This window comes from Leptinotarsa decemlineata, unplaced genomic scaffold (assembly GCF_025532065.1).
Source record: "Leptinotarsa decemlineata unplaced genomic scaffold, Ldec_3_MD MMD2_P_RNA_scaffold_9, whole genome shotgun sequence".
Taxonomy (NCBI): Eukaryota; Metazoa; Arthropoda; class Insecta; order Coleoptera; family Chrysomelidae; genus Leptinotarsa; species Leptinotarsa decemlineata.
In genome coordinates, this window is record NW_027412536.1 from 10,304,471 (window position 1) to 10,331,164 (window position 26,694).

Genomic DNA, 26,694 nt, shown 5'->3' on the forward strand with positions numbered 1-26,694 from the left:
GAATGGTAGCCTGCACGGTCCGTTATAATGACAGAATCTTTTGGAATGAAATTTAGCATATAAGAAAACCATTTTTCAAAGAGATTGACAGTCATGTTTTTGGTAATTTCCTCTTCAATTTAAAACAAAAGTTAAGAGGCAACTTTCAACTAAGCCTTCAGATATGTGACAGTATGTTGTAAAACCAGTTGATTATCCTTCCTGATGTGCCAAGTCCATCAGATTTATGAATTAGTCATGAATAGACTAATCAAATGCAGCCTGATTATATTAAATGAATAATACTCATTGCATTGTGTGGTTTTTCAACCATTCTTGCTTATGGCAAATCATGTTCAATATTTATCAGCATATGGCAAATAATGTTATTGATATAGGATTTATATTTAATTGATTTGGTAATCTTCACCTCATGGTTAAAGTATTTCTAAACGAATCATAGGTTTTAACTAGTAATTTTTCTAGAAAAGTATAGGCATTCAGATAATAGTCATTTATCTAAAGACCAAAAAAGTGAGAGATTTGATAGATATAAATGATGGATTGCTCAAAGCTTCGTCACATCAGCAAGGACAGTACATTCAAATTCATTCCGCCATTAGTTTAAAAATTATCGGAGACAGAATTTCAAGACTTTAATTTACACCTTTTGTATTTTTATGAAATCTGCCTAGGAAGTTTCGCAAAAGGAAATTTGAATGACTTTGATAACATACATTTTTATAATTATCTAATATAAAATGTATTCAAGTATCTTCTATTAGTCACAGTTAAGATAAGCAGGTAATATTGTTCAAATAATTGTAAAATACCATGTCAGTATGTCTAAAGATAGGTACTGATGTGCTCATTGAAATCATGCGGTAATTATGGTGCGAATCGAAATAAATTAAAGAATACATGTGAAATGTCAAAAAGCAGTGATGGGTAAATATCGAGTTTTTCGGGCAGTTTTCATTCGTGTTATTTTCGTAATACACTCCTTCATAGCCATTGGACAAGTGGTGTATATGAAAAGCGATAAGTGGTATTGGTATTTGAGTTCCCCATTATTTTTCATGATTTTGGAAACTGTGGTGACGTTGACTTTGCGAAAAAAGCTTGAATGGAATTGGTAAGTAGATACTATTCAATGGAATATTTTTGAAATGGGTTAATTCAATGCGTACAGATATTCTTCTAATATTAGTGAAAATATTTTTTGTTAGATACTTTCAAATGTGCCGTGATTAGAAACAACCACAGTGAAAAACTAATATCATCAATTGGATTACGATTCCTATTCATTATTGTCATTTTTAATAATTTTCTATTTTGCTCATAACCTCCTTCGAATAGAAACATTTTCAAATTTAGATATTTGCAAACTTTTCGACACTTCAATTGACTTGAAAACAATATAACCAATACACATATGCCAAACTATATATATATATATATATATATATATATATATATACATAATAAAAAATATATATACTATAGAATCCTAATTAAATTAACAGTGTGCAGATGGTTGAAACACAGTATTTCACCTTCATGGGTTGTGATTAGATTGTAAATAGACTTGCATATAAATTAACTTGTTACGAATTATACACTTGAAATGTCCAAATGGAACAACAAAAATATCACATTCTGAATAGAAACTATTATAAATTTCACAGCTGTTATGAACACATTGATTCTTGGTATAGGCAAATAGAAGAAAATTTCGTTTCTACTACTTCATCCCGGTACGTGAAAATCTAGTTTGAGATAACAAATCTGGGCAGTCTACCAGATTATGAATCAATTTATATATGAATATACAAGCATAATATGTTCTTCTGTTTTCTAAGGATAAGAGGGCAAATATATTTAGCAACACTATTATCAATTCCTTGGGATGCGTAAGCTCCATCCAGTTTGTAAGCCATGTATTTCATAAAAATTATCAGACAAGATTCGAGTTGATGTAGTATATGTACTTTGTTTACAGGTGACCCTATTAGGGAAGCATATTCCAAACGAAATCGGACATATGCATTGAAAAGTGTTATAAAACATTCTTGGTTTTGAAAGTCTCTACACGTCCTGAAGATGAGTCCAAGTATTCTTTTAGATGAGTTTCTTATCGATGCCCAGATCTTTAGTTTCTGGGCTTTGTTCTAATATGACGTCATTTATTGCATAGTCAAACTGTATATTGTTGTCAGTGTCACTGTTTTTCAAGTTTGAAAACCGTGGATTTTTGGAATTTTTCCTGACGTTTCGCTGGCGTGAGTGGCTAGCTTCTTCAGAGGTTTAACCATCATGTCTTGCTGTCCGATGACTAACTTTTAGACTTCGTAAAGCGTATTTATGCCTTGTCAGGTAATCAGTTGTATTGGTACCTGTACTTGTACCTGCAGTTGTACCTGTACTTGAACCTGGAACATTAACAATTTTGTTCGTTATTCTCAAATTCCTTGAAATGGGGTTCCATATTCGATTGAGGTTCACCGCTTCTTCTTTTCTGTTGAAATTCTCCGTGTGTTTGTGGATCTCTATTGCTTTCCTTCTGTAGAATAAAACAGTACTCTGTTGATTCAATGGGTCTGAAAATCTACAAGTCGCCAGCAAAGAGTAATACGTTGTATCCCACAAATAGCGTGAGATTCTGAAGATAAGACTGTAAATTCAACAGTTGACTGTCGAGACCAACAGAAAAGAGTTTATTCATTAAAATTTGATGGTTCAATTTATCAAAGGTGTTTGAGAAGTCTAAATAGATTGTATTCACCTGTAGCTGTTTATTCAACGCAGTACTGACGATTTGTATAAAACACATGAGATTAGTTATTGTTGAACGTTTGTTGATGAAACCATGTTGATATAGAATTATACTACTTCTCATATTAGAAAAAATGTTGTTATACAGACACATTTCAAAGATATCAGCAAAGTTGGACATAATTGTTATGGGTCGATAGTTCAGAATGTTATTTGGAGCCCCTGATTTCAATATTGGACACATTTTTGATACTTTTCATCTATCGGGAAAAGACTCTGTCTTTAAGGCCATACAAAATGTACTGCTAAGGGAGTGAAAAAAGGTGGCTGGACCCACTTATCCGTCATTTTTAACGATAAGCACATAAAACTGTTATCGATGTTTTTTGAATTTGTATTTCAACTAATCTAGAAGACATTGTTTGAAGATGAATGCAGATGAAACAACGGTATTAGGTTTTGCAACAGTGAAAAATAGAAAACGTGAAAATATGCTGAGGGTTGTCGTTCGTAGGGGTGCGACAGCTGGTTAACGGAAAAACAGATATATATATATATATATATATATATATATATATATATATATATATACATTTATATATATATATACATACATATACATATATATATATATATATATATATATATATATATATATATATATACATTTATGTATATATATACATACATATCTATATATATATATATATATATATATATATATATATATATATATATATATATATATATATATATATATATATATATATATATATATGAAATCTAGAAAGGTTAATGCAGTCAAGCTGCTGGAAAATAGTTCCATGAAAATCAAAAAATAAATAGATAAGTACTCTTTGATCATTCCCATATTGATTTCAATTTAAGAGCCACCGGTATACAGCTGTTTCAGCCTATTGGGCATCGTCAGTACCGGGCAGGCGGTCCTCGATTGAAGACAAAATGAGAAAAAACCAAGAAAGTACTTGATAAAAATAGCTGCGTAAACGCAAGCGAAACATAAGTGGAACCACCTATTGGTGTGACACCCAAGTCAACTTGCCAAGTTTTTATGTCAGTGTTGGTGTTTTGACCAATCAACCGACAACTGCGGTAGCAGAAATTTGGGAAGCTAACTAAAAACTTGGCAAGTTGACTTGGGTGTCACACCAATAGGTGGTTCCACTTATGTTTCGCTTGCGTTTACGCAGCTATTTTTATCAAGTACTTTCTTGGTTTTTTCTCATTTTGTCTTCAATCGAGGACCGCCTGCCCGGTACTGACGATGCCCAATAGGCTGAAACAGCTGTATACCGGTGGCTCTTAAATTGAAATCAATATGGGAATGATCAAAGAGTACTTATCTATTTATTTTATATATATATATATATATATATATATATATATATATATATATATCGGTAGCCAAGCGGTTCGGCGTGGGTGCTTTGTTCACTCACTCGAATTGACTGCCGTGTTGGTCGGTGGTTCAAGCCCTAGTCTGAACGATCGATCTTCACTTGCTATCGTCCTACCCGTGTTAGGAATCACACGTTAAAAGGTAAGACCTCATTAACCCTTAGCTCGCACAAGTTTCGACTTCTGAGGGTTGTCGTTCGTAGGGGTGCGACAGCTGGTTAACGGAAAAACAGACACATATATATATATATATATATATATATATATATATATATATATATATTTATATATATATATATATATATATATATATATATATATATATACAGACCAGCAACTGTGAGTATTTCCAGTATTCTTACCGCGCGCTTTTGTAAAATGAATACTCTTTCAGCAGAGAAGCTCATACCCCAATTCAAGTTTCTATGGCGCAAGTGATAGCCAATAGTTGCATAATACAGATTTGGGAGAACCTCTCTTCCACAATGATTCGACATAAATCTCAGTGCATAACAGTTCTTTCGTAGTTTATCACACAGTGAATCTATATGAGGACTCCAATTGAGTTTATGATCTTGATAGACCTAGCATTTTTGTTTCTGGGTTGGATGTCACCTCTAGTTGGCTATCTTCATATATTTTGAGAGTTTCGGTGGTGTTCTGCATTGAGAATTTTACTATTTTGATAATAATATTTAGTGCTAAATGATTTTTATCAGCACATTTCATTATTTTCTCATATATGGATTCTGTTGTTTCTGCAAGTGCTAATGTGCTCATCCAATCTTGGGCAACTACACGAACCCCATAGCGATGCATTTTCTGGATTAGTAGGTACATAGTGATCAACACACTCAAATGTCCTAGAAAAATCGATGAACAAACCACAAATTTGTAGTTTGTTATCCAAGACCTTTTCTATGAAATCATACAAAGCTGTTTCTGTGCTCTTATTTTGCATGAAACCTTTTTTGAAGATTGGGGTAACGATAGCCAATTTTAATTTTTCAGGAAACATTCCTCGTTCTATGGAAAGATTTATCAGATTGGTTTGGAGGTAGACTATTTCTTCCATGCCTTTTTTCAGAAGATTGTTTGAGACCTGATCATATCCGTTAGCAATAGAATTTTTTAATTCATTTATTAATTCAAAAACCTCATATTCCTTGATTCGATGGAAAAATATGGAGTTTGGGCAAAGTGCAACTATATTTCACATAAAATTTAGATCATATTCTCTTTGTTCTTTCGCTTTCGTGAAATGTGCATTAAAATTGTTAGCCATGTCAACACATGACAACTTATGTTCTCCACTAAAGATGGAAATATCTTCTGGCTTATAGTTTTTTTATGGATATTATTTATAGTTTGCCACATGGTTTTTGATTTATTGTGAGAACTATTTACCTTATGCTCAATGCATCTGTGATTATTCTGCTTTAGTTTCTCCCTTTAGGTATGTTATAGTTACTTGTCGACATATTATGTCCTTGAAATTTTCGTTCACTCTCGCGCATTCTGAGTATAGACAAACCATGAGGTTATAGAGTTCGGAGGTAAGGGCGTTTGAGTTGACTTTGTTTGTTTTTTTGTCTGTTTGAGTGGAAAAGATACCTCAATATAATATTGAGAGATTTCATGAAATCTATTATATGCTTCGTTTGGACATGTTTTCTTATACACATTCTGGCAGTTCTCGTTTCCTAGTAGTATTTTAAAATCTGAGATATTTTTCTCTGAGAAACTTAAATAGTAAGAACTTGGAATATTGGAGTTTTTGGTGGTATTTTTTTGTTGGGAATTCAATTATTTGTCCATAGTGATCAGATAAATGAAAATCCTTGATCTTTACCTCGTAATCTGCCATTTTAGTTACGAGAAAATTATCAATGCATTTGCTTGAGGAGGCTCTCACTCGGGTTGGTTCATATGTTGTACATATTTTTTGTCGACCTTTTTTTGGGTAATTGTTACTTTCCACAATCTGAAAAAATATAAAAATTATAATGGAGAACTTTATACAAGTGTAGAAGGGCAAACTTTTTAGTTTACCCCGATAAGTTACTGCGTAAAAATCAAAGTATTTTTCACAAAGAAAAATCTTCTATTTATCAGTAACTTGTCGTATTTCACAATTTTGCCTATCAAAAAAATTATTAAGAAATTATACTTATCTTTTACGTTTCGGAGGCCAAAATCTGCCTCCGTCTTCAGAAATGGATAAAAATTCGAATATATACGCAGTTATTCCTTTTTTTTGAGAGCTTATTTCTTTACTTCTTCGACAGATGTCAAAGAAGTTTTGAAATATGAAATTATGTCAATGTTGTTGATTGACAACTGAAATATTCGATGTAATACAAGGTACTCTCCGATATCAGTTTGTTGCCATTTCGCCACTATCCAAAGTTTTTTTCAAGATGGGTAGCCAAGTACGGTCTATTTCTAAGGAGCTATTCGAGATACAATTCTCTCCAGACATGAGAATATACGCTGATTCTTTTAGCTTACGTCTCTTAGAATGAGGCTCATTGGTAATCTTTCTTGTCCTATTCCATTCCACCCGATGTTCACCGTCTGATTTTAAAATGTGTTCTGATAATTTTTATCCTGTCAATTGTCTATTTTTTATATAATCTCGATGTCCATTCTCACGCACTTTCAATGGTCTTGAGGTTTCACCAATGTAACTTTTACCACAAGAACAAGGTATTTTATAAATACAATTTTTTGTTTTCAGTGTTGTTGGGTTTTGTATGTGTGAGTATAGATCTCAGTGTATTTTTTGTTCTGAAAGTAGTTCTAACATCAAATCTATTTCCAATTCGTCTTATATAAAGTTCTCCATTATAATTTTTTTATTTTTTCAGATTGTGGAAGGTAATTACCCAAAAAAGGTCGATAAAAACTGATTTTTTCCTCCACAAAAAATGACTTTCGTTGAATATTGTACATATTATATTGTAAGCGGCTATTAAATCCTCTAGCTGGTTCATTTGAGCAACCTTTCAGGAAATTGATATTAAAATCCTTCAAGTAGGTCTAAGAACAGCTTGAAATCTCCCATTGGTGGTGTATACATACAGATGAAGGTAGTTTTATTTTATTGTGATCTGATGCCGCAGCATTCAAGTACAACCTCGAAACATACTTTTTTCAGGTTTAGGACATCAAATTCCAAACAAGTTGCATAATTTTTAAAAATTGCTACACCGCCGTTATTGGTTATCCTTCTACAGATACTAGTACATAAACTGAAATATTTCAGCTTCGTTACAACCAGTTGTTCATTATTTTGCCAATGTTTTGAAAAGAATAGCAATAAACAAAGTAATTCCGGTTCTGTTGTCACATCCAAGTGAACCATCTTATTGCCCAGACATTGAATATTTTGACGGTAGACTACAAATTCATTTTTTCTATTATATGCATGTTATTCAGTACTTTTTGGGTTGATACAGAACTTGTCGAACTATTTACATATATGTACTATGTATCAGCAAATTTCAACTTCCAAATAGTTGAACAATAGCTCGAGAGCTAAAGTATGAAATCTACTGCAAAAGCAGTAGCCTGGGCAACACTGAACACGGCGCTTGTCTCGTGCGATTTCTTTCTCATGTGCAGTATATTTGCATCACGGTTTCGATTTGAAAGACTCAATCTTCTCGCTCACGACATTGTAAATAACATTGTGTTGTATTATGACGTAACAATTATTCATGCGCGCACAATCACGAATGTCATAACTTTAATTATCTTTGCGCGTACCATGACGACTGTCATAACCTAACAAACCGAACTTCGCACATAGGGGTATTTGTCATTAAAATCCGGACAAAACTATTTTATGATCTGAAGCAAGTTTTAATGCTGTAAATATTTCTATTGAGGCTAATAAGGCTAGTTGTAAAAGATATAAAAAACTCACTTGTTTTCATTTTTATTTTATAGAAACATTATATTATTATCCTTCCGATGACGAGCTTTATCCCCTTTAAATAAATTCACTGTGGGCAAAAGCATCTCGAGAGTATTTAAAAAAAAATCATCTTTTTTCGGTGAAATAGGTCCCATTCCAGTTAAAACTAGATGAGATCTCGATAGTGGATACTATATTTTTGACATCGCGATCACTAACCTCTCTGCTAAAATTTATTGCGAGCCTCAGCAGCATTTTCCGGGGTGATAGTTTGTTTAACAGCAGTTGTTCCGCGGAATATTTCATGGATACCAAAGGTATAATTCCACATCTGATTTAGAGGAGTTCCAACTGTTTTCTGTATCTATAATTTTTTGGCCACTACTTGGTTACTCTTTTCAGTTCACAATTTTCAATGATGTTAATTGTTGCCTTCGAACTCCCTGACAAGAGATACATGCACTGTCAATGACATCGACTTTCGAATGAGTCTTTTACTATCCGGCATAGTGGGGACATTAAACAAAGGTCGACTCTTTACCTACCATCTATTCCGTTGTCTCAGGTATTAACTAGTTTTGCTATACGACGAATTCCAAAAAATTGACTTATGTCTGGATTTCAGAGACAAATACCTTGTTTGCTTCGTCAATTTCTTTAATTTTCAATATTAAAAAACGTATTGATTTTTCATCTGAATTATTAAATGAAAAGAGTAATGAAAATTTCTATGTTTTTATCACTTTTATTTGTAACTAACGTTACTGCAGTTTCGTCCTATACGGACATTTTCAAACGTATACAATAACTCATACAATACAATATACAATAACTTATACAATATTGTATAAGTAACGTTAGTTACAAATGAAAGTGGTGAAAAACATAGAAATTTTCATTTCTCTTTTCATTATGATTTCCTACCACGTAGCAACGGCTACATCCATCAATTTATTGAATTATTAAATTACAGTAAGAAGCAATTTTTGGGCAGTATGTTAACTTTCAACTTGTTTTTTTTCCTGATGCCTCATTTTAGTGACATCTGAGGTAATCATCAGAATTATTACTTCATGTGACTAGTTGAAGAGTCCGCACAAAGGTTCTGACATTGACATTGCCAGTGACATTAATTCTCTTAAAACCTCTCACTAAGTCGGTTAGTAGTAAAAAACAAGAATTCCAACATAGAAACATATAAATGAAACTATTCCTCTGCTTGACCAAATTTAATTCAATTAAGGTATTTCGTATAGATACTTTTAGAGATACAAGATTTTTCCACTGTACATCATGGATTGTCAATTGTTATATTCAATTGGTGTCATATGGTTATTAAATTCTCATCTATTGGATGGTCTCATGATAAATGAATACATTATAATCCATGAGAGAAAAAACCTATGGCCAATGATGTTTTTGACTTTTTGAAAGATATTGGAAAACTGCACCATGGAAAGTTACTATTATTATTGAAGTCGTAGAGGAAAACAATGATAATGAGTAGGGACCTATCTACTTTGAAAATGACACGACAAAAATAAACAGGAAATTGTACGTGACTAACTCACTACGAAAGTGGAGGTAAACCTTTCTTTCATACACCTCATAACGTAAAATGCAGTGAGACAAAACATCAAATTTATGCCCTAAATATGTAAAACTGCGACCATGGATGCGGTATTGGCAAGATAATAATAAGAAGGCTATGACGAAGGGAAATGCTAAGCGGCTGTTGACTGGTGGCACTCCATTCATTTCCGCCCAATTTGTAATATTATTGTGACGGTTTCCACCAAATCGACCTGATTTTTATTGGTTCTCTTCTGAATCTGGAACGAATTTATATTTATTAGAGTGTTAGGATTTGCTGTATTAGAAATAAAATATTGATGTAACCTAAATTACAGTTACTTTTACGACAGGCTTCATAAAGTTTTCAAAAGAAATTATGGAGCTGGAAACATATGAAATTGAAAATAAAAGATTAACTTGAAAGAGGTATATTTTGAGGGGAGACAAGTTTTTGAGAAACAGTTTTTTAGGTTTCACTTCTCCATTTTTAAACAAAGTTTGTAGAAAGATTTCCAAAGAAAGCTATAAAGTTTCAAATAAACTTGTCACAAAGATGTGTAGCTCATGCAAAGAAGTTAAATTGAGAAATAAGCTGAAAGAAAACGGTTTGTAGTTCTGGTATCTGTAGAGTAGGGAGGGTGAGTGTAGACTCACAGCACTTAAGCCACATGTGACCCATTGTACATCCTCCCGAGGAGTTGACCTCCTAAGTCATCGTCCATCCTGTCCTTTCCAGGAAGGTAAATAGGTCACTAGGAGACATATCTTTAATATTGGTAGGTGTAGGCCAAGACTCGCCGAACACACACTCTCTTTGTGGCCTCCGCGAAGATTTTGGAAGGTGCAGCGATATTACTGTCGTTGCGCGGCTTCTTCAACCTTCTTGGGGTTCCCTCCGTGGAGGTGCACAAGTGAGGGAGGTTTCCTGCAAGGGCAGCCGGTTCCTTGCCTCTATTCAAGGCGTAGCTCTTGGCGCCCGCTATGTCCAGCCTCATTCCAAGCGGTAGATTGGGGTGGACATTTCTGTTCATCCCCAGCCACCGCTTTAGATTGAGGTAAGCACTTCTGTCCAGCCTCGGGATTGGTTTTTGTTGTTTCCATTCACTCATTCATGTGTTCTCACGAGTAGCCTCTGGCAGAGCTCCGCATTACCAGAGGTAGGCTGATTACAATGAGGTTTCGCCCAGTTCTCCAAGGGGATCATTCGTGACCGCATATCACCCTTCGGCCCTTCAGCTGTCGCCACGATTCCTTACACCTTAGCTTGGGTAGGCTGGTCCACGGCGGCATGTTTTGCAAAGGCTTTTGGGGAGTTTTAGTTCCCCTCACCCTACTTATTTTTGTCAGGAGTCCGGCGACCTCGTCCGTAAGGCCACATTGGCTTCCCGGACAGTGCCTTCAGTTCCCTGGCCGTTCCCCTATCCGCCACCTGGAGACCCGCCGGACGGTCCGCAGTTATTTTTCCTTCCAGTTTTTTCTATCAGTTTGCTTGTGAAAGTAAGTGAAAAGTTTATTTTGTACTTGATTGTTTTTTTCTTTTCTTGGAAAATTTTCCACAGATTTTGTATAAAGATGGAAAAGTGGAAGCCAAAAAGCCTTTTCTCAAGAACTGATCTTTCCTAAAAATTTACCCCTTTCAATTTGAACAAGAATCCTATGACTGGCATTAAATCAAATAAGCGTATAAATGTCTTTGAATACTGTCATCGTGACATGGGTAGAGTTTTTCTTATCTGTGACATAAAGTCGTAATTTTATGCATGCTCCGTTTTGTAATATTATTCAGATAGATGCTGACGAGAAAATGAGACAAGTGTCTTATTCCGAAACTTCCAGTCCGTCATTGAGGATGGTAGTGTTCCATGTGAGTGAAATTTCACGTCGTAACTTTTCCAATGTATTGTGTAGCGTTCCGATAAATGATGTCTGATTCAATTCCATAGTGAATGTTTGGAATATACACTGAATAGAAATTACCCAAACTTCTTCATTTTGCCACCACAACACGCGCTCTCGACCTTGAGGAATAACCTTGTTCTCACCCGTTTGACCAAAGTGCTTTTTGTGGGCAAGAGTTCGATTCTATTTCCATGAGTTATGAGACAAGTGAGAATTACCGCAGGATTATTTTAGAAGCAAAATATCTGACACCATAACAAAAATGCTATCTTTCGACGCGCATCTCTCGTCGCGCAAGTCAGCATTGCCAGAGGATGACAGTTTCAGTCATCTCCTGATGACAGATATTTGAAATAATACATATGCGCTGAATCTACAGCTCATTGGGAATTATGTTGAAATGTATGCATACACCAACCGAATAGAGGATATCACTTTCGGAATTGTTTGTTTGAGAACCAGCAAATTGATAGTTATCATATATAATAATAGTAATAATAATAATATCGTCTTTATTATCTTCAAATACATTTTTCGAGCAAATTATTCAGGTATGGTACAAATGATTGTTATATGAAGACAAAGGCGAAGTTCAATTTACATGATGAAAAGTCATCATTCAATTGAACTTAACCATAATTGAGAATACCATTTTAATTCCTTCTACCAATATCAATAATCAAACATTTCAATATATTTCCATGTATAATTTTGTGAATACATTGATTGTTAATTGTTCCTATCATTTTCCAGTGGCATCAGAAATCAAAGAAAAAATGGGTTGAATACTTCATTTTCACCCACGTACAATACATTACAAATACGGTTTTTTCCGAGAAAGAATTGCTTCACAATATCTTATATGAAATAGATAAAATTTCACTTACACTGAACACTGTCAACCTAAATGGTGGACATCGATGTTTCGGAATAAGACATTTATATTATTGCTCCTTCAGCATTGAGGATGACAGTGTTCTATGTGAGTGAAATTTTACCTCTTTTATATACGATACTAGTACTATGTTGCTGTTCTGCTGTTCTACTGTTCCAATATTTTGACAGAATCAGAATCAACGAACTTAGGCGTGCGCAGCGTTATAAAACAGTGCTTTCAAAAAATTGTTCTACAGCGCTATCTACTGCCGAGTTACAGAAAAATTGATGGCCTAAAAACCTTCTCTATGAAAAATTATTTATACATGTCAAGTTTCATCACGATCGGTTGAGCGATGAAGAACCAACCAACCAACCAACCAACCAACCAACATCCATTTTTATATAGTAGATTCTGTAGCAACTCTGTGAAGAATATCTGAATCAATTCCATGAGAAACTGAATAGGAAAAAGTGTTTTTCGTATAAAACTATGTTCATTTCAAAGTAGTTGTTTCAAAAGTATTTTTTTTCGTATAACTCATTGTTTATATGAAAGTAGTTTCGAGAGGGCTTTTTTTCAGTGCGTGTCTGAAAGTTACTTTTTTGCATGATCTACACATCTTTGTATAAAATTAATTTTTGAAATTGATTGCTTCCTTTGTTCCCTAGGAAGATTTCCGCTTTTTTGTATAAAGATAGAGAAGTGTAAAGCCAAAATGTTTCTTTCTAGAAATTAATTTGAATCAAATTATTTTTATATATATATATATATATATATATATATATATATATATATATATATATATATATATATATATATATATATATATATATATATATATATATATCCATGAAATGTGAATCTTCAGAAATCAAAAAGGATTTTAGAGCTCAATGAAGAGTACGATATTCAAATTGGAATATGTGAGATGGTAGACAGTTGGGTTGGCGTTTATATGAAAGTAGTTTCGAGAGGGCTTTTTTTCAGTGCGTGTCTGAAAGTTACTTTTTTGCATGATCTACACATCTTTGTATAAAATTAATTTTTGAAATTGATTGCTTCCTTTGTTCCCTAGGAAGATTTCCGCTTTTTTGTATAAAGATGGAGAAGTGTAAAGCCAAAATGTTTCTTTCTAGAAATTAATTTGAATCAAATTATTTTTATATATATATATATATATATATATATATATATATATATATATATATATATATATATATATATATATATATATATATATATATATATCCATGAAATGTGAATCTTCAGAAATCAAAAAGGATTTTAGAGCTCAATGAAGAGTACGATATTCAAATTGGAATATGTGAGATGGTAGACAGTTGGGTTGGCGTTTATATGAAAGTAGTTTCGAGAGGGCTTTTTTTCAGTGCGTGTCTGAAAGTTACTTTTTTGCATGATCTACACATCTTTGTATAAAATTAATTTTTGAAATTGATTGCTTCCTTTGTTCCCTAGGAAGATTTCCGCTTTTTTGTATAAAGATGGAGAAGTGTAAAGCCAAAATGTTTCTTTCTAGAAATTAATTTGAATCAAATTATTTTTATATATATATATATATATATATATATATATATATATATATATATATATATATATATATATATATATATATATATATATATATATATATATATCCATGAAATGTGAATCTTCAGAAATCAAAAGGATTTTAGAGCTCAATGAAGAGTACGATATTCAAATTGGAATATGTGAGATGGTAGACAGTTGGGTTGGCGGGAGTGTTGACTATGTTCATTCAATTGACCGCTATGTGGAATGGCGATTCAAGCCCTACGACCCTACTGCTCATCGTCCAACCCGTGCTAGGAATCTCACGTCAAAAGGTAACACCTCTTCAATCCTAAATTTTGACTCTAAACCATTAACGTACCACATATGAGGTAGGAAGAGAGTTGGGATATCAATAGTATGATTATGTTACATATACTTATTCAGTGAAATAAAAAACAAAAATGAGATGGATATTTCATATTTTCATTGCGTTATAACTGTATTACACATAATTCTGAACTGACCCATTGAGGACGCTATAATGACTGCTACACACGTGACGAAAAATCGTTACGATTGGACGGTACGTGTGTGTATGAGGAAAACCGTACAGTTTGTCCGATTTTATAAAACTGTACAGTAGAACGAAGCAGTATGAAATTTTGGATAGATAAGAAACTGTGTCGATAATCGTAACGTGTGTGCCCAGTCAAACTCAAATGGGCATCATCATACATGGTATGAAACAAAGGCGCTTCCCGCTGTCTGTCCCTATGTATGCTTGGATCTTTAAAAATTCGCAACGGATTTTGATGCGGGGTTTTTTTAACAGATAGAGAAATTCAAGAGAAAGATTTACATGTATATAACATGCATACTATAGTAGAGAGGTTTTTAATATGATGTCGTAAATAAACAATTTTTTTCGCGCTTATATCGCAAACGCTGACTGAAAAAATGTACTACAGTATTGTAGTACATTATTGTAGTGAACTAAAAAAAAGTAAATGGGCGAGATTCAGTATGGCAATCGACACTGGAAGGTACAGACTGACATCTGTTCTTCCACCTAACCCAAAACAGACTACTAAATGGCATATCAGAACAAACACACAAAAAAACAGTGATTACTTTCAAATGCACCTACGTTACAAGGAATATAAACATTGCCATCGCTAAATTAATAAATAAATCACAGTTAAAATTGAAGATAAAGGTTAGTCAAGTAAAGTATTACTAAGTAAAGATTAGTTAAGCCATTTGTTTGTTTTCAATGTGTGTGAAATCCTATCGTATTTTTTGATGCCATAGATTAACCTCAAGCAACTATCTTGGAGCTTTTGGATTCGTTTGGTATCAATGGAGTTTATACAAGGAGCGTAAATAACATCGCAGTAATTTAACCTGGATAACACTAAAGAGTCACATAGTAAACTTTTAATTCATTAAATAACTGTCTATTTTGATAAATCAGTTTGAGATTACCTACAATATGCTTTTTGTATACTCGTACTGATATGATAAGAAAATCTCATATCTTCGTCAATCCACAAATTCAGATTCTTAACTTTATTAGAAAGTGTTAAAGGCCCCCTCCAATCTGAATGCTAGCAACGTGGTTTGCAGTAAATTCTTTTCTTGCATTCTTTCTACCAAAAACGATTGCAACAGTTTTATTTGAATTCGGTTCTAGGCAATGATTATTAGAAAATTGCTCGAGATTATATAGATCAAAATTCAAAGCACTAATAGCCTGAGAGTATTCTTCAGGTTTGAATGGCAAATATAATTGTGTATCATCAGCATAATAGTGCTGCGTGCATGATAGGAAGGCCTTAGGAAAATTTCAAGTAAAGAGTAGGGGACCCAATACTGACCCTTGTGGCACTCCTTTATCAATTTTTAAAAATTTCGAAACTTTTCCACAGTATCAGCATTGCACCCGTGTGGAGCCGGGGCGCTTCGCTAGTATAGTATAAGTGTATATACTTTAGTATTTATTGCAACCTTTCTTTTTCATGTCTCAAACTCTATTTTGATTGTGGAAAATTTCAAACATTCATGTTAAAGAGCCAATATCTATCATTGGCTCACTCATGAATATATCAATTATGCTGCCAATATCTATCATTGGCTCACTCATAAATATATCAATTATGTGATTTTAACTGTATTGGAAGTAACGCGTAATAGGCTGAGGTGTCTGTTTCTTCTCTAAATACACATTTCCGCGTTCATAGAGATATACTTCAGAATTCAAATAGAGGGGAGGGGACGGGTAGGGACAGAAGAGGGGAAGGGGAGGGAAGGGAGGCGTGTCTGTACACCCGTGAAAAAGATATTTTATAACAAAACACGTGTTGCATTTTTGTAAAATTGTTTAGTGACAATCACAATAAAGTGTTTTTTGAATACGTTTTCAAAGTCATTTATATACTGTGCTTGCAGCACATCCGAATCAAGACAGTTTTGTAATTAATGGTCCACTGATGAACAGGACTGTGTTTGCAAATCATATTTCTCAAATAATCATATGATGAAGTACCTACCTAATATAAGATTTTTATATTTTCAGGTTTTGTCCTTCGGTTTTCCTGTACTTGGCCAGTGTAGTTCCCGCAATATGGCTTCTGGAACTTGACAAAGTTGATAGAAAAATGAAGGCGTTGGGAGATCTACCGATGAATCTTACCACGGGAAGCCAACTCAAAGAACTGAGTACTCTTTTCGCTGGGGTATGTATGCTTAAGATTTTAAGACATGTGAGAACGGTTAATCGTATATCCTTCTTAAATACAGTTCTGGGGACAATCAATAAGTTCCTAACTGATAAGTTAGTATTCATAAATAAAAAACAGAGTCCAAAGCACATTACATAACACAGGATATAAAACTACAAACATATTTTCACTGCTTATATAGATCATAGGTCATAGGTCAAGTGTGCAAGTAGAAATACATAATAGAAAAAAAGCCACAACCCTCAACTTTCGAATGGGGCAATATATAACGGCCGGAAAAAAATTTGTGAAATGGGATTATTTTTAGTACTTTTTGATAAAGAAGCCAATAGTGTGACATCACTTGCTGCCGAGAGAGTGCTATATTCTTTATTTCAAATGAAAAGGGGGAAAGTAGTTTTTCAATAGGTGAGTGTTAATTTCAAGGGCATAAAACGATATCATTACATTTCAACCTCGGTATGATTCATCTTATACATGAAAAATCATTTGTGAAAATTTAAAATGTTCTCTTTCGACCACCTGTTGGAATGTTTCCGGGGTAATGCTAGCACAAGTTTCGGAAATTCTGTCTCTAAGTTCCTGTATTGTCCCAGGGCATAAACTTACGATTCAATATAGTCCCAAGGCAAAAAATTGACGGGAGGAGTCAAATCCGGTGAACTAGCAGGTCATTCCAACGGAACGGATCGCGCCCACTAATATACATGTCTATGTCTGATTCAACCAATTCCTTACAGACTTTAAAATATGGGAGCTCACCATCTTGTTGGAAAACAACTGAAAATTTTAATTCATCTTGATTGCCGGCCACATTTTCTTAAATATATGTATGGATGATGTTCTGAAGAATTTATGAATCTAAATCACCAGTCAGATTTTCCTTAAATATGTGGAACCAACAATATGATACCCCACCGACGTTTTTTTTCTCAGAAGTTTGAGTGTGATGTTTCTGAAAAATATGTGGCTTTATGTCTTGACAAATATCGCACATTTTGGCGGTTGACATTTTCCTTCGAGAAAAATGTGAATTCGTCACTGAAACAGATATTTTTATGCGGTTTCGATTTGCAATCGAACGTTCGGATATTAACTCACAAAACTGCATTTTTCTGTCAGTCATCTTCACTTTATTTATGTAATATCCAAGTGAAACATATGTTTTTCGGGGCATTTTTTGACGGTGGTTCTTGAGACCATTCTCACTGTTGTCGTGGACTGCAGGAGTTATTCACCATAGACTCAAGGATTGTCCGAGATAAATGTTTTTCCAGCTCTTCAAGCTCTAGCTACACTTCGTGTTATTTTAAATTGTTTAACAAACTCCCTGTGATATTCTCGGCAGATCGGATCCTTAGGGAATCTTGCATTGAACGCCCTTTCTGTCTCATGAAAATTATTTCCGGCCTCGACACAAATTGGGATTGCTTCTTTTTTTCCTGGGAAAATCAGATGCAAACCATTTTTGAAAATCCAAAAAAATGAAACGAATACCAATAGTAACAGCTGTTGAGCTAACAGAATACCCACTCTTTATCAGTAGGGATACAATATAGATTCTTATCTACACAGTCGATCACAAAAAAAACCTAAATCGGATTGAAAATAGAAATGCGCTATTTTGGTCTATTACTTTGGTTCAATTTTATTCCAAATACAATTCATTTCCGTAAACAATTTCTGCTTCTCACACATTACAACCTGTGATAACTAACTTTGGAGTTGTTTCAGTCCTTTTTTGGTTGCAAGTTACCAATTATCATTTTTCTAGTCTCTAATTAATACACCATTAACTCCGCAACCGGTATCCAAATTCAAACCAGTATAGGTTGATGTATAGAGAATTGAAATACATTTTGAGCGAAAGGTCACAAGACTCACCTGTTGAATATATTCACCTACCTGTGACTGAATACGTCAAATGTAGGAAGAATATGGGTGAGAAATACAGTAAGAGTACTAATTCTATTAATAACTTTTATAAAAAAAGACTACAAAAAATACATGAACATTTTAATCAAACACACCTCCTTTCTATTACTAAAATATACTGAAAATTATCCCTTTTCATGAACATTTTGTCCAAATTTGATATCTTGCCCCGTTCTAAAGTAAGGAGGGGGGAATATTTACGTTCGCACTGTATACGAGTGTGTATGCATTATATGCATATATGCAGTCTTTATCTATAATTATAAATGCTTAAGTCACTCACTTAATACTCACTCATTCATCTTTGTTTCTCCGTACTGGAAAGTCCTAAGAAGCTATAATTTGGTATACAGGAGCTTCTCAGGTCTTAGATGCGCAATAAGTAAGGATTTTTGAATAGTCCAACTGGGGCGCCAGCCGCGGGGAAATGCGCGTTCATGAAATCACTGTTTCTTCATAGCAGTATATTTTCAGAGGCTGAAATTTTGTGTGTAGATTTGTTCTATATTGTAGATGTGCAATAAGAAAGGATTTTAAAATATTCCAACTGGGGCGCTAGTCGCGGAGAAAAAGGCGTGTCATAAAACAAAATATATTTTCATCACTGTTTCTCCATGCTCTTAAATTCCCGGTGAGTGAATTTATATTTAGTATCTGAATTGCATCAATGCGGAGCCGGGGCGGTTTGCTAGTATATTATGTGTTGATACATAATTATTAAGAAGTTATCGTGAAATATATTGTGATATGTTGTAAAATCTACATGAACAAGCATTCAACTTAATGAATCATAAAGCTACTGAAAATCTATGTTTTTATATTTTACTAGAAATATATCGAATATGTCTGTGAATTTATTTTGAAATAATCCTTCGGTAATACCTATTTCTGTCTTACGAATGATACTGTCGAAAAGTCACCAGAATTTAAAAAATTCAATTACATTTGAAGGGAGGGGAGGTTGTTCATTCGAATAATACACAATAAAACGCTTATCCGCCTATTTCAGATCACTTCGAATTAGCATCATACAATATATTGAGTTGGGCTCAATATATCTATTGTTAAAGATGATATGTAGAGTGAAATATCATACTGGACAGCAATAAATAGTGTTAATCATTTTAATTGCAGGTTCAAATACAATTGCCAGAAATATCGATGAGTACGGAGACTTGGATAACATTAATTGAGCAGTTTTTAATGTTGATTCTCATAATTGGAAGGTGGATGTTGCCAAAAGGTGATCTCACCAGAGATCAGCTTAGCCAGTTATTACTGGTTTATATTGGTATGTACTCAAACTGAATTTCGTAGGAACTTACTTTGTCGTAGATCAGTCCAATGTTGTTGCTTTGATAAGTGTAATGTGATATTATTTTGATAAATGTGCTCCCTGATATTTTCGTTGAATTTATGTTATAATTGTGGATAATGTTCTGACAACGTAATCTAAAAATATTCAACTATGATATCCTGCCAGGGAAATGAAACAATATTTATTGAGTTAATAAATGAATATATTTCTCTAGACAATAGTTGAAATATCAGACTAAAATAATATATATATATATATATATATATATATATATATATATATATATATATATATAATAGGTATATATATAATATAAAATCTATAGTGAAATTAATGTGATATATCATGGATTGGTCAATTACGATAAATTCTATTTACTCAATTAACATACACTTTATCATATTATAAAGAGAAGAGATTTGTTTTTAATAGATAGGACAAAAACTACTTTACCAATTTGAAAAATTCTTTCATGTATAAAAAGCTACTGTTACGTTTTACCTCCGTGGGTTTACCAATAATTAACTACACTGAACTATTATCAAACTAAACTTTATTTCACTTTGAATACAAGAAACACTTCAACTGAAACTTCAACTATTACTCGAATGTGTATCTCCTTACTAGATTGCTTAACGTACCGCACTGTAACTTTCACTTGACTGTGTCCATATGCTGGAGGAAAATAATCCCGCCCTACATCAGATGAGTTACAGATAAAATAGAAAAAAATCTGTAACGAACCAACATAAAAACAACATATAAACCATCGAAAATCATGAGGAACTCTTTGAACACAAAAGACAAAGCAAACCTGGAAAACTGAGGCATATATGAAATCACATGTGGAGATAGCAGCGGACAATACGTCGGCCAAACAAATAGGCGAATATCAGTCAGATTGGAAGATCACACACTCTCACCTCACAATAAAGAAATAACCCGAGTTCTATACCAACATTTCTTGATACAGGTCATAACATCGTCCCGAAAGCTGCAAACAGATTGCTAGTATACAGCACCAGAAAACCAGAATGATAAGGGAGGCAATCGAAACTGATTAGATCAGCAGTAAACAAGAGATGACGCACACAACCTCATAGCTGCATGCAAAACCATCAAGGCCAGTGCACTTCCAACATCAAACACACCGCCCAGGGCAGTAATCATTGTGCCTCCAGTCAAGTGTGCATCACACCATTCCGATTGACATCTTGATTTAATTCAGGATAGAGCCTAGCTGCCCTACCCTTTTAGCGTACTTCCCATGGAATCTTCCAATCGAAGTACCAGCGCTCAAGGTCGTCCAATGCATGTTGCATGTAGATGACTTCGAGCTCACGACCCATGGAAGAGGCGAAAAGAGCCTTGTCGTCGGCGTGTAGGGTAACACGCTCGGACCTCGGAAGGTCGCTGGAGGAAGGTCTACTGTCACCTGAAAGGTTCTGCTCTTCAGAAAGGACCAGATTCACCGGACAAAGCCCCGGGCAGGCCGGACTCAAGTGAAGAAGGCCTTCATACCAGACACGGTTGAAAGCCTTCGAAATGTCTAAAAAGACTAAATGGACGTTTTTGTTATTGTTAAGCTAGTGGATGGTATTTTCAACCAGCCTCAGAACTTTTAATTCGGTGAAGTGGTTCCTTCGGAAACCAAATTGCTCGTTAGGCAGAACATTTCGGTCCTCGATTTCTTCGCCGAACCTTTGCCGGACGACTCCTTCGGCCAGCTTAGCCACTTAGGAGAACATGCTGATCGGGTGGTGATTCTGTGAGTGATTCTGGGGAAATGCCTAAAGGCCAGTGGGCTATTTATAATGTTCAAGAACTTGTTGACGCAGTTTTTCGTGAGTCTCTTCAACAACCTGTCCATAGTCATCAACAACTTGTCCATAGTCAGTGCTTGGCGTTTAAGTCGTCAGCAGCAATTGTGGGAATGTCGGTTCCCATCTGCAGTTAATCCAGAGATTCAAGATGAAACTGGTTCTGCGGAGGTTCTGCCAAGATTAGTCTGTGACAACCCCTTCTCAGCTGAATTTCGACACCCACGGCCTCAGTTCTGTGTGATTCGATATTATCAATGGCATATTGAACACTCCAGAAAAATCGTTTGACAAAAATCCCAACTCTTCCAGCACGTCCCACACACACCGTTTGTGTAATTTGGAATGACAAAGGGTTTGTTGCGCAGATGGGTCTCTTGAATCATGGTCACGTCGATGTTAAAGTGAATCAAGAAATTTTAAAAGTTGTTCTAGAATAAAGTTCTGGAACAAATTTCATTGGCATTCCAAAAGAAGGGGCAATGTAGGCTGTCCAACCATTAATCAGCTTCGGTTAGCACGTTTCTATTCACCGTAAATATTTAACTGAGTACGGGGAATCTAGCAAACAGTTTGTCCATCTGATCCAGAGCGGAACAGATGTCCAAAATCCCCTATGTCTGAGGTGAGGGCTCGGGTCGAGGAGGAGTCGGCGTATGTGGATATTTCTCGCTGCGTAGGGTAGGGGCGGAGACCCTTTGACTTTCCTCTGTACTTTGGGGTAATTCAGGCAGTCGTAATTGTTTGCCGTATATCACTCCTTGCAATTGTGGCACTTCGGGGAATAAGTCAAGTTTTTGAAGGCGTTGGAAAAATGCCTACAAGTGCTCTTATGGCAGCCTGGAACTGTCATGCAGTTGCATTGGCAGTGACCGAAACGTGTTCATCGATGGTACTGACCCGTCGAAGTTTTAGGGTGTTGTGGTTCAACCCGAACTCTTACATTCAGTGGATCTTTGACCTCATAGATGTACTTCTGGTATTTCATGATTAGTACAAGGATCAGAGACAGTGATTTGATAACAGAAATAGAGTCAAAGCCCCTATTTTCGAGCTCTACACGAACATCGGAGATATCCAAGTGCTCTGGAATACCCTGAAAGTAGGCTCTGATTTGCCGGACTTTCGGTATTGAATATGTATGGTGAGGGATTTTCTTCTTCACCAAGAGCTTGGCCTGGCCAACCTACGATAGTCGACATGATGCCGTCATGCAGGTTAACTGATTCGGATAATTTTATTTTATCCTTCGCAATAAGATTAGTTAGTTCCACCCATTTGTCCTTCTGACGGGCAATGATGGATGGCAGCTGGAAATAACCATAAAAAATATGAAGGAATAATTTGGGAATAACTTCTTCGTCGAAACTTCCACTACTTTTAGCTCTTTTCTTGGGTTTTTTATTGGTTTTCTTCTCGCGTTTTTCTCCACTGTGATTTAGTTAAATCACTTCGTCCTTATATAGACGCTGCTCAGTCCAAGACCGTTTTTACCACCAATGTTCATGACAATTTGGATTCAGGTCTAACTTACCCTTTATTTCAAAGTTGACCCGGTACTGGGGGTTGCTTTCACACTGAGAATGGATATCATCCCTTCTCGGGGTGAAAAATGACCGGAAATGGATATATTGAATAATTCTGAGTAATTCTCATTTCATAGTTTTTTTGGAAGTCAATATTTTCCAACAAATTTGCGAATGGAAGTGTTAATGTTCCAACTAATAAACCCATCTTTTTAGGCGGTTTTTCAGGAATAAGTCAAAGAAAGTATTTTATAGGACAAAATTATTACACCAATGTAAATGTACAGCTACCAAAATGAGTCATGGCCGGTAAAAAAAATTATCTACGTAAAGTTTGTGTCGTTAAATTGCATGTGTTTATGCAATTTACTATTAAACTCTATCACTTATTGAATACGGTCCTGAATTTGGTTGTTTACAGTTCAAATAATCTAACAGTCTGATAATAGATTTCTACACATCTACTGCACATCTTGTGGGAGGGGCTTCCCACCGGCCATGACTCAGTCCGGCAGCTGTAGCTCATAAACAAAAAAACCGGTGAGTTTATGGTGTGAATAGACCCAATTCAAATGGAGTAATAGCTTGTTGAAGGTTGATTATTATTCGTCAAACGCCAAAATTGAAAGTTTCAAAGTGAAGTAACAAAAAACAATGCATTTTTCTAGAAAAACTTTTTGAAATGTCATAGTTTTCACTACCTCAATTATCACTCTAACTAAAAACAATCGATATGACTCCACAATTCACGTTATTCATTTACTTCTAATGTGCTCTAGAAGTTTGATTGGTTTACTGTGCTTTGTTTTAAAAAAAGAGTATTTTGTTGATTTTGCAAAAAGTTCCATCTTAATCCAAAACTATTGATGATGAGCAAAATATAGGTATAATGTGTACTTTCGTCAATGTGCCTCTATAGTTTTATCAATAGTTATTTTGAAAAATAGATATTTTTCGTTTTACTTCAGGCTCAATTTATTTCAAAACTAAGCACTGTTCTTTCGTAAAGTGGTAACGATTATTTTCAATTGGGATGGTATTAGAGAGTGATTTTTACATTTTTTCGCTGAATAAAAAAGGACCAACATTATTTTTGTCATAACACGCTTCGTTTTGATGCTAGAGACTTTTATGAAAAATAAAAGTGAATGTTTTTAAAGCACTTCGGTTTATATGGGGTCTACCGACACCGTCTTATTTTATAAGCTTAATTTTAACTTCAAATTATGTTATTGATAAAGTACTCACTTTTTGAGTTGCTTGCAAAAGTCCGAGAGATAACGTGGGTTTATTGATTGAAATGAAACAAAAAGAAATATAACTTTATAGTAGAACCAAAGTTGCTAGAAATTATTGAATAGAACTGGCCAATACTTGATGAAAATCCATATTGAAAAACTAATCAATAGTTTATTGTATGGTTTTCACTATAAAAGGGTTTTACAAAAACCGCGACACGTGTTTCGCTATACAATAGCTTCCTCAGGTATAAACTTGCTTATGATTATGCAAACAATGATTTTTTTGCTAGAAATTAGTCAGTCTAACTATTCCCGGATTTATTTTCAATGAAATACTATCAGAAAACAAACAAACAAACAACTCGAATATTTGGAAGGCGATCATTAATATGGCTTTTGATATGAGGTATGTTGTGTGTGTGGTATGAGGGTTTGCTGGCCAAACTTTGATGATATGGCTTGTCGGACCTGAAAGAACGTTCCCTGCGAGTGGCCGTCGATGGATATCTCTCGAATACTTCCACCATCAACGGTGGTGTTCCCCAGGGATCCATATTGTCTCCAATCCTCTTTTCATTGTGTATCAAGGACTTATTGGAAAAAACCAAGAATCCAATGTATTGCTTTGCTGACGACAGCACACCAGGACATCGGCTACGGAGGCACACCTTCACCGGCAGCAAGAGGTTGCATATCTCAATGAGGATCTAGAAGTGATTTCGAATTGGTGAAAAAGTAACCAGGTTCAATTCAATGCCACAAAAACCGAGGCATCGGTTTTCTACAAGAAGAATATTGTCTCCGAACCAGAAATAATAATGTCAGGTCAGACAATTCCGCTTTCTGCTTTGATGAGTTTGTTAAAATGGGGTTAAAATGGACACAAATATGTCTTGGCACAATCATGTCGCTGGAATTGCAAAGGCTGCTTCTTGAAAGCTTGGAACACTGCTTCAAACTATACACACCTCAGCAACTTTTGATGCTTTATAAAGCTAAGATCAGACCTACTTTGGAGTATTATTCTCATGTATGGAGATCTGCCCCCAAACATACCTGGATTCCATCCAGAAAAGAGCCATCCGCCTAACTGGAGATACGAACATCACGTTCAACCTTGATAGCCTGGAACATCGGAGAAAGGTTGGGGATTTGTCTCCCGTCTGTAGATACTTTCACGGAAAATGTTCAAGTGACTTGGTACATTTGATTCCACCAAGAGCGGTACATATCAGAAATTTACGACGGACTGTGGCTGCTCATCGCTTCGTTTCGAGGTTCAACGCATTACACCTCGAACTTCACTGCTTGAGAACTCTTTCATCTGGAGAATTGCGTTTATGCGGAATAAACTTCGTGAGAACGATTTTTCGAATGGATTTAATCTCCAGCGATTCAAATCCAATGTGAATCGCTACTTTCGCACAGGCACCGCTCTGAGAGCGCCTTGGGGATTTTCCTGTAGTGCTTGTGTTTTGTTCTTAAAAAATACCACGATGGACGTTGGATTATATCCGACAGGTGTCAGTACAAGATTCTTCACTGAAGTTAATCTTGCAAACATAAACGTTATTCCTGCATAAATATGCCAACAGCATATGCAGGAATAACTTCAGTGAAGAATCCTGCAATGACACCTGTCGGATATAATCCAACGCCCTTCATGGTACTAGCCAAGGAGTAGTTTTTTCTGATAGGTGTCAGTCCATTACCTGAAATGTAGGTGATTTGAGACTGGCCTGAACGAATTGTTCTTTTAGATAATTTAATTCGATTTTACCCTCTCGAATCAAATTGTTCACAGGCAACTTGATCAGTCGTAAAATAAAATTCACTTTTGATCCTTCGCTGTATGTTGGGTGATTTCACTAACATTTTTGAATGCGACAATTATTGTATTTTCTGTTTTAAGCGACATGGCATGCCACTGTTTCACTGATAATAAGTAACAAAAGTACACCTGTTCTTCTTGAAGGTTGAATAGATACTGAGATTATCAGAAAGCACTTTACAATAGTCGATATAAGTACACAAACAGAGTGGAATGTAGATTTTTAAAGTGTTCTTGCTGTTGAAATACTATAGCTATAACAACCATTAACAAATAACTTTGTGAAATCTTCATCCTGAT

The 26,694-nt window shown here is 34.9% G+C and overlaps 1 protein-coding gene across 1 annotated transcript in view; it reads left to right on the plus strand.

The window, feature by feature from the left end:
- The first annotated feature begins 805 nt into the window (after positions 1 to 805).
- LOC111514022 (transmembrane protein 26) overlaps positions 806 to 26,694 on the plus strand; it is a 39,343-nt gene continuing 13,454 nt past the window's right edge. The window contains exons 1-3 of the mRNA XM_074170587.1: positions 806 to 1,114; positions 16,558 to 16,717; positions 19,793 to 19,949. Coding sequence (XP_074026688.1) covers positions 924 to 1,114; positions 16,558 to 16,717; positions 19,793 to 19,949 — 508 coding nt within the window. The 5' untranslated portion in view covers positions 806 to 923. The remainder of the gene's footprint in view (positions 1,115 to 16,557; positions 16,718 to 19,792; positions 19,950 to 26,694) is intronic.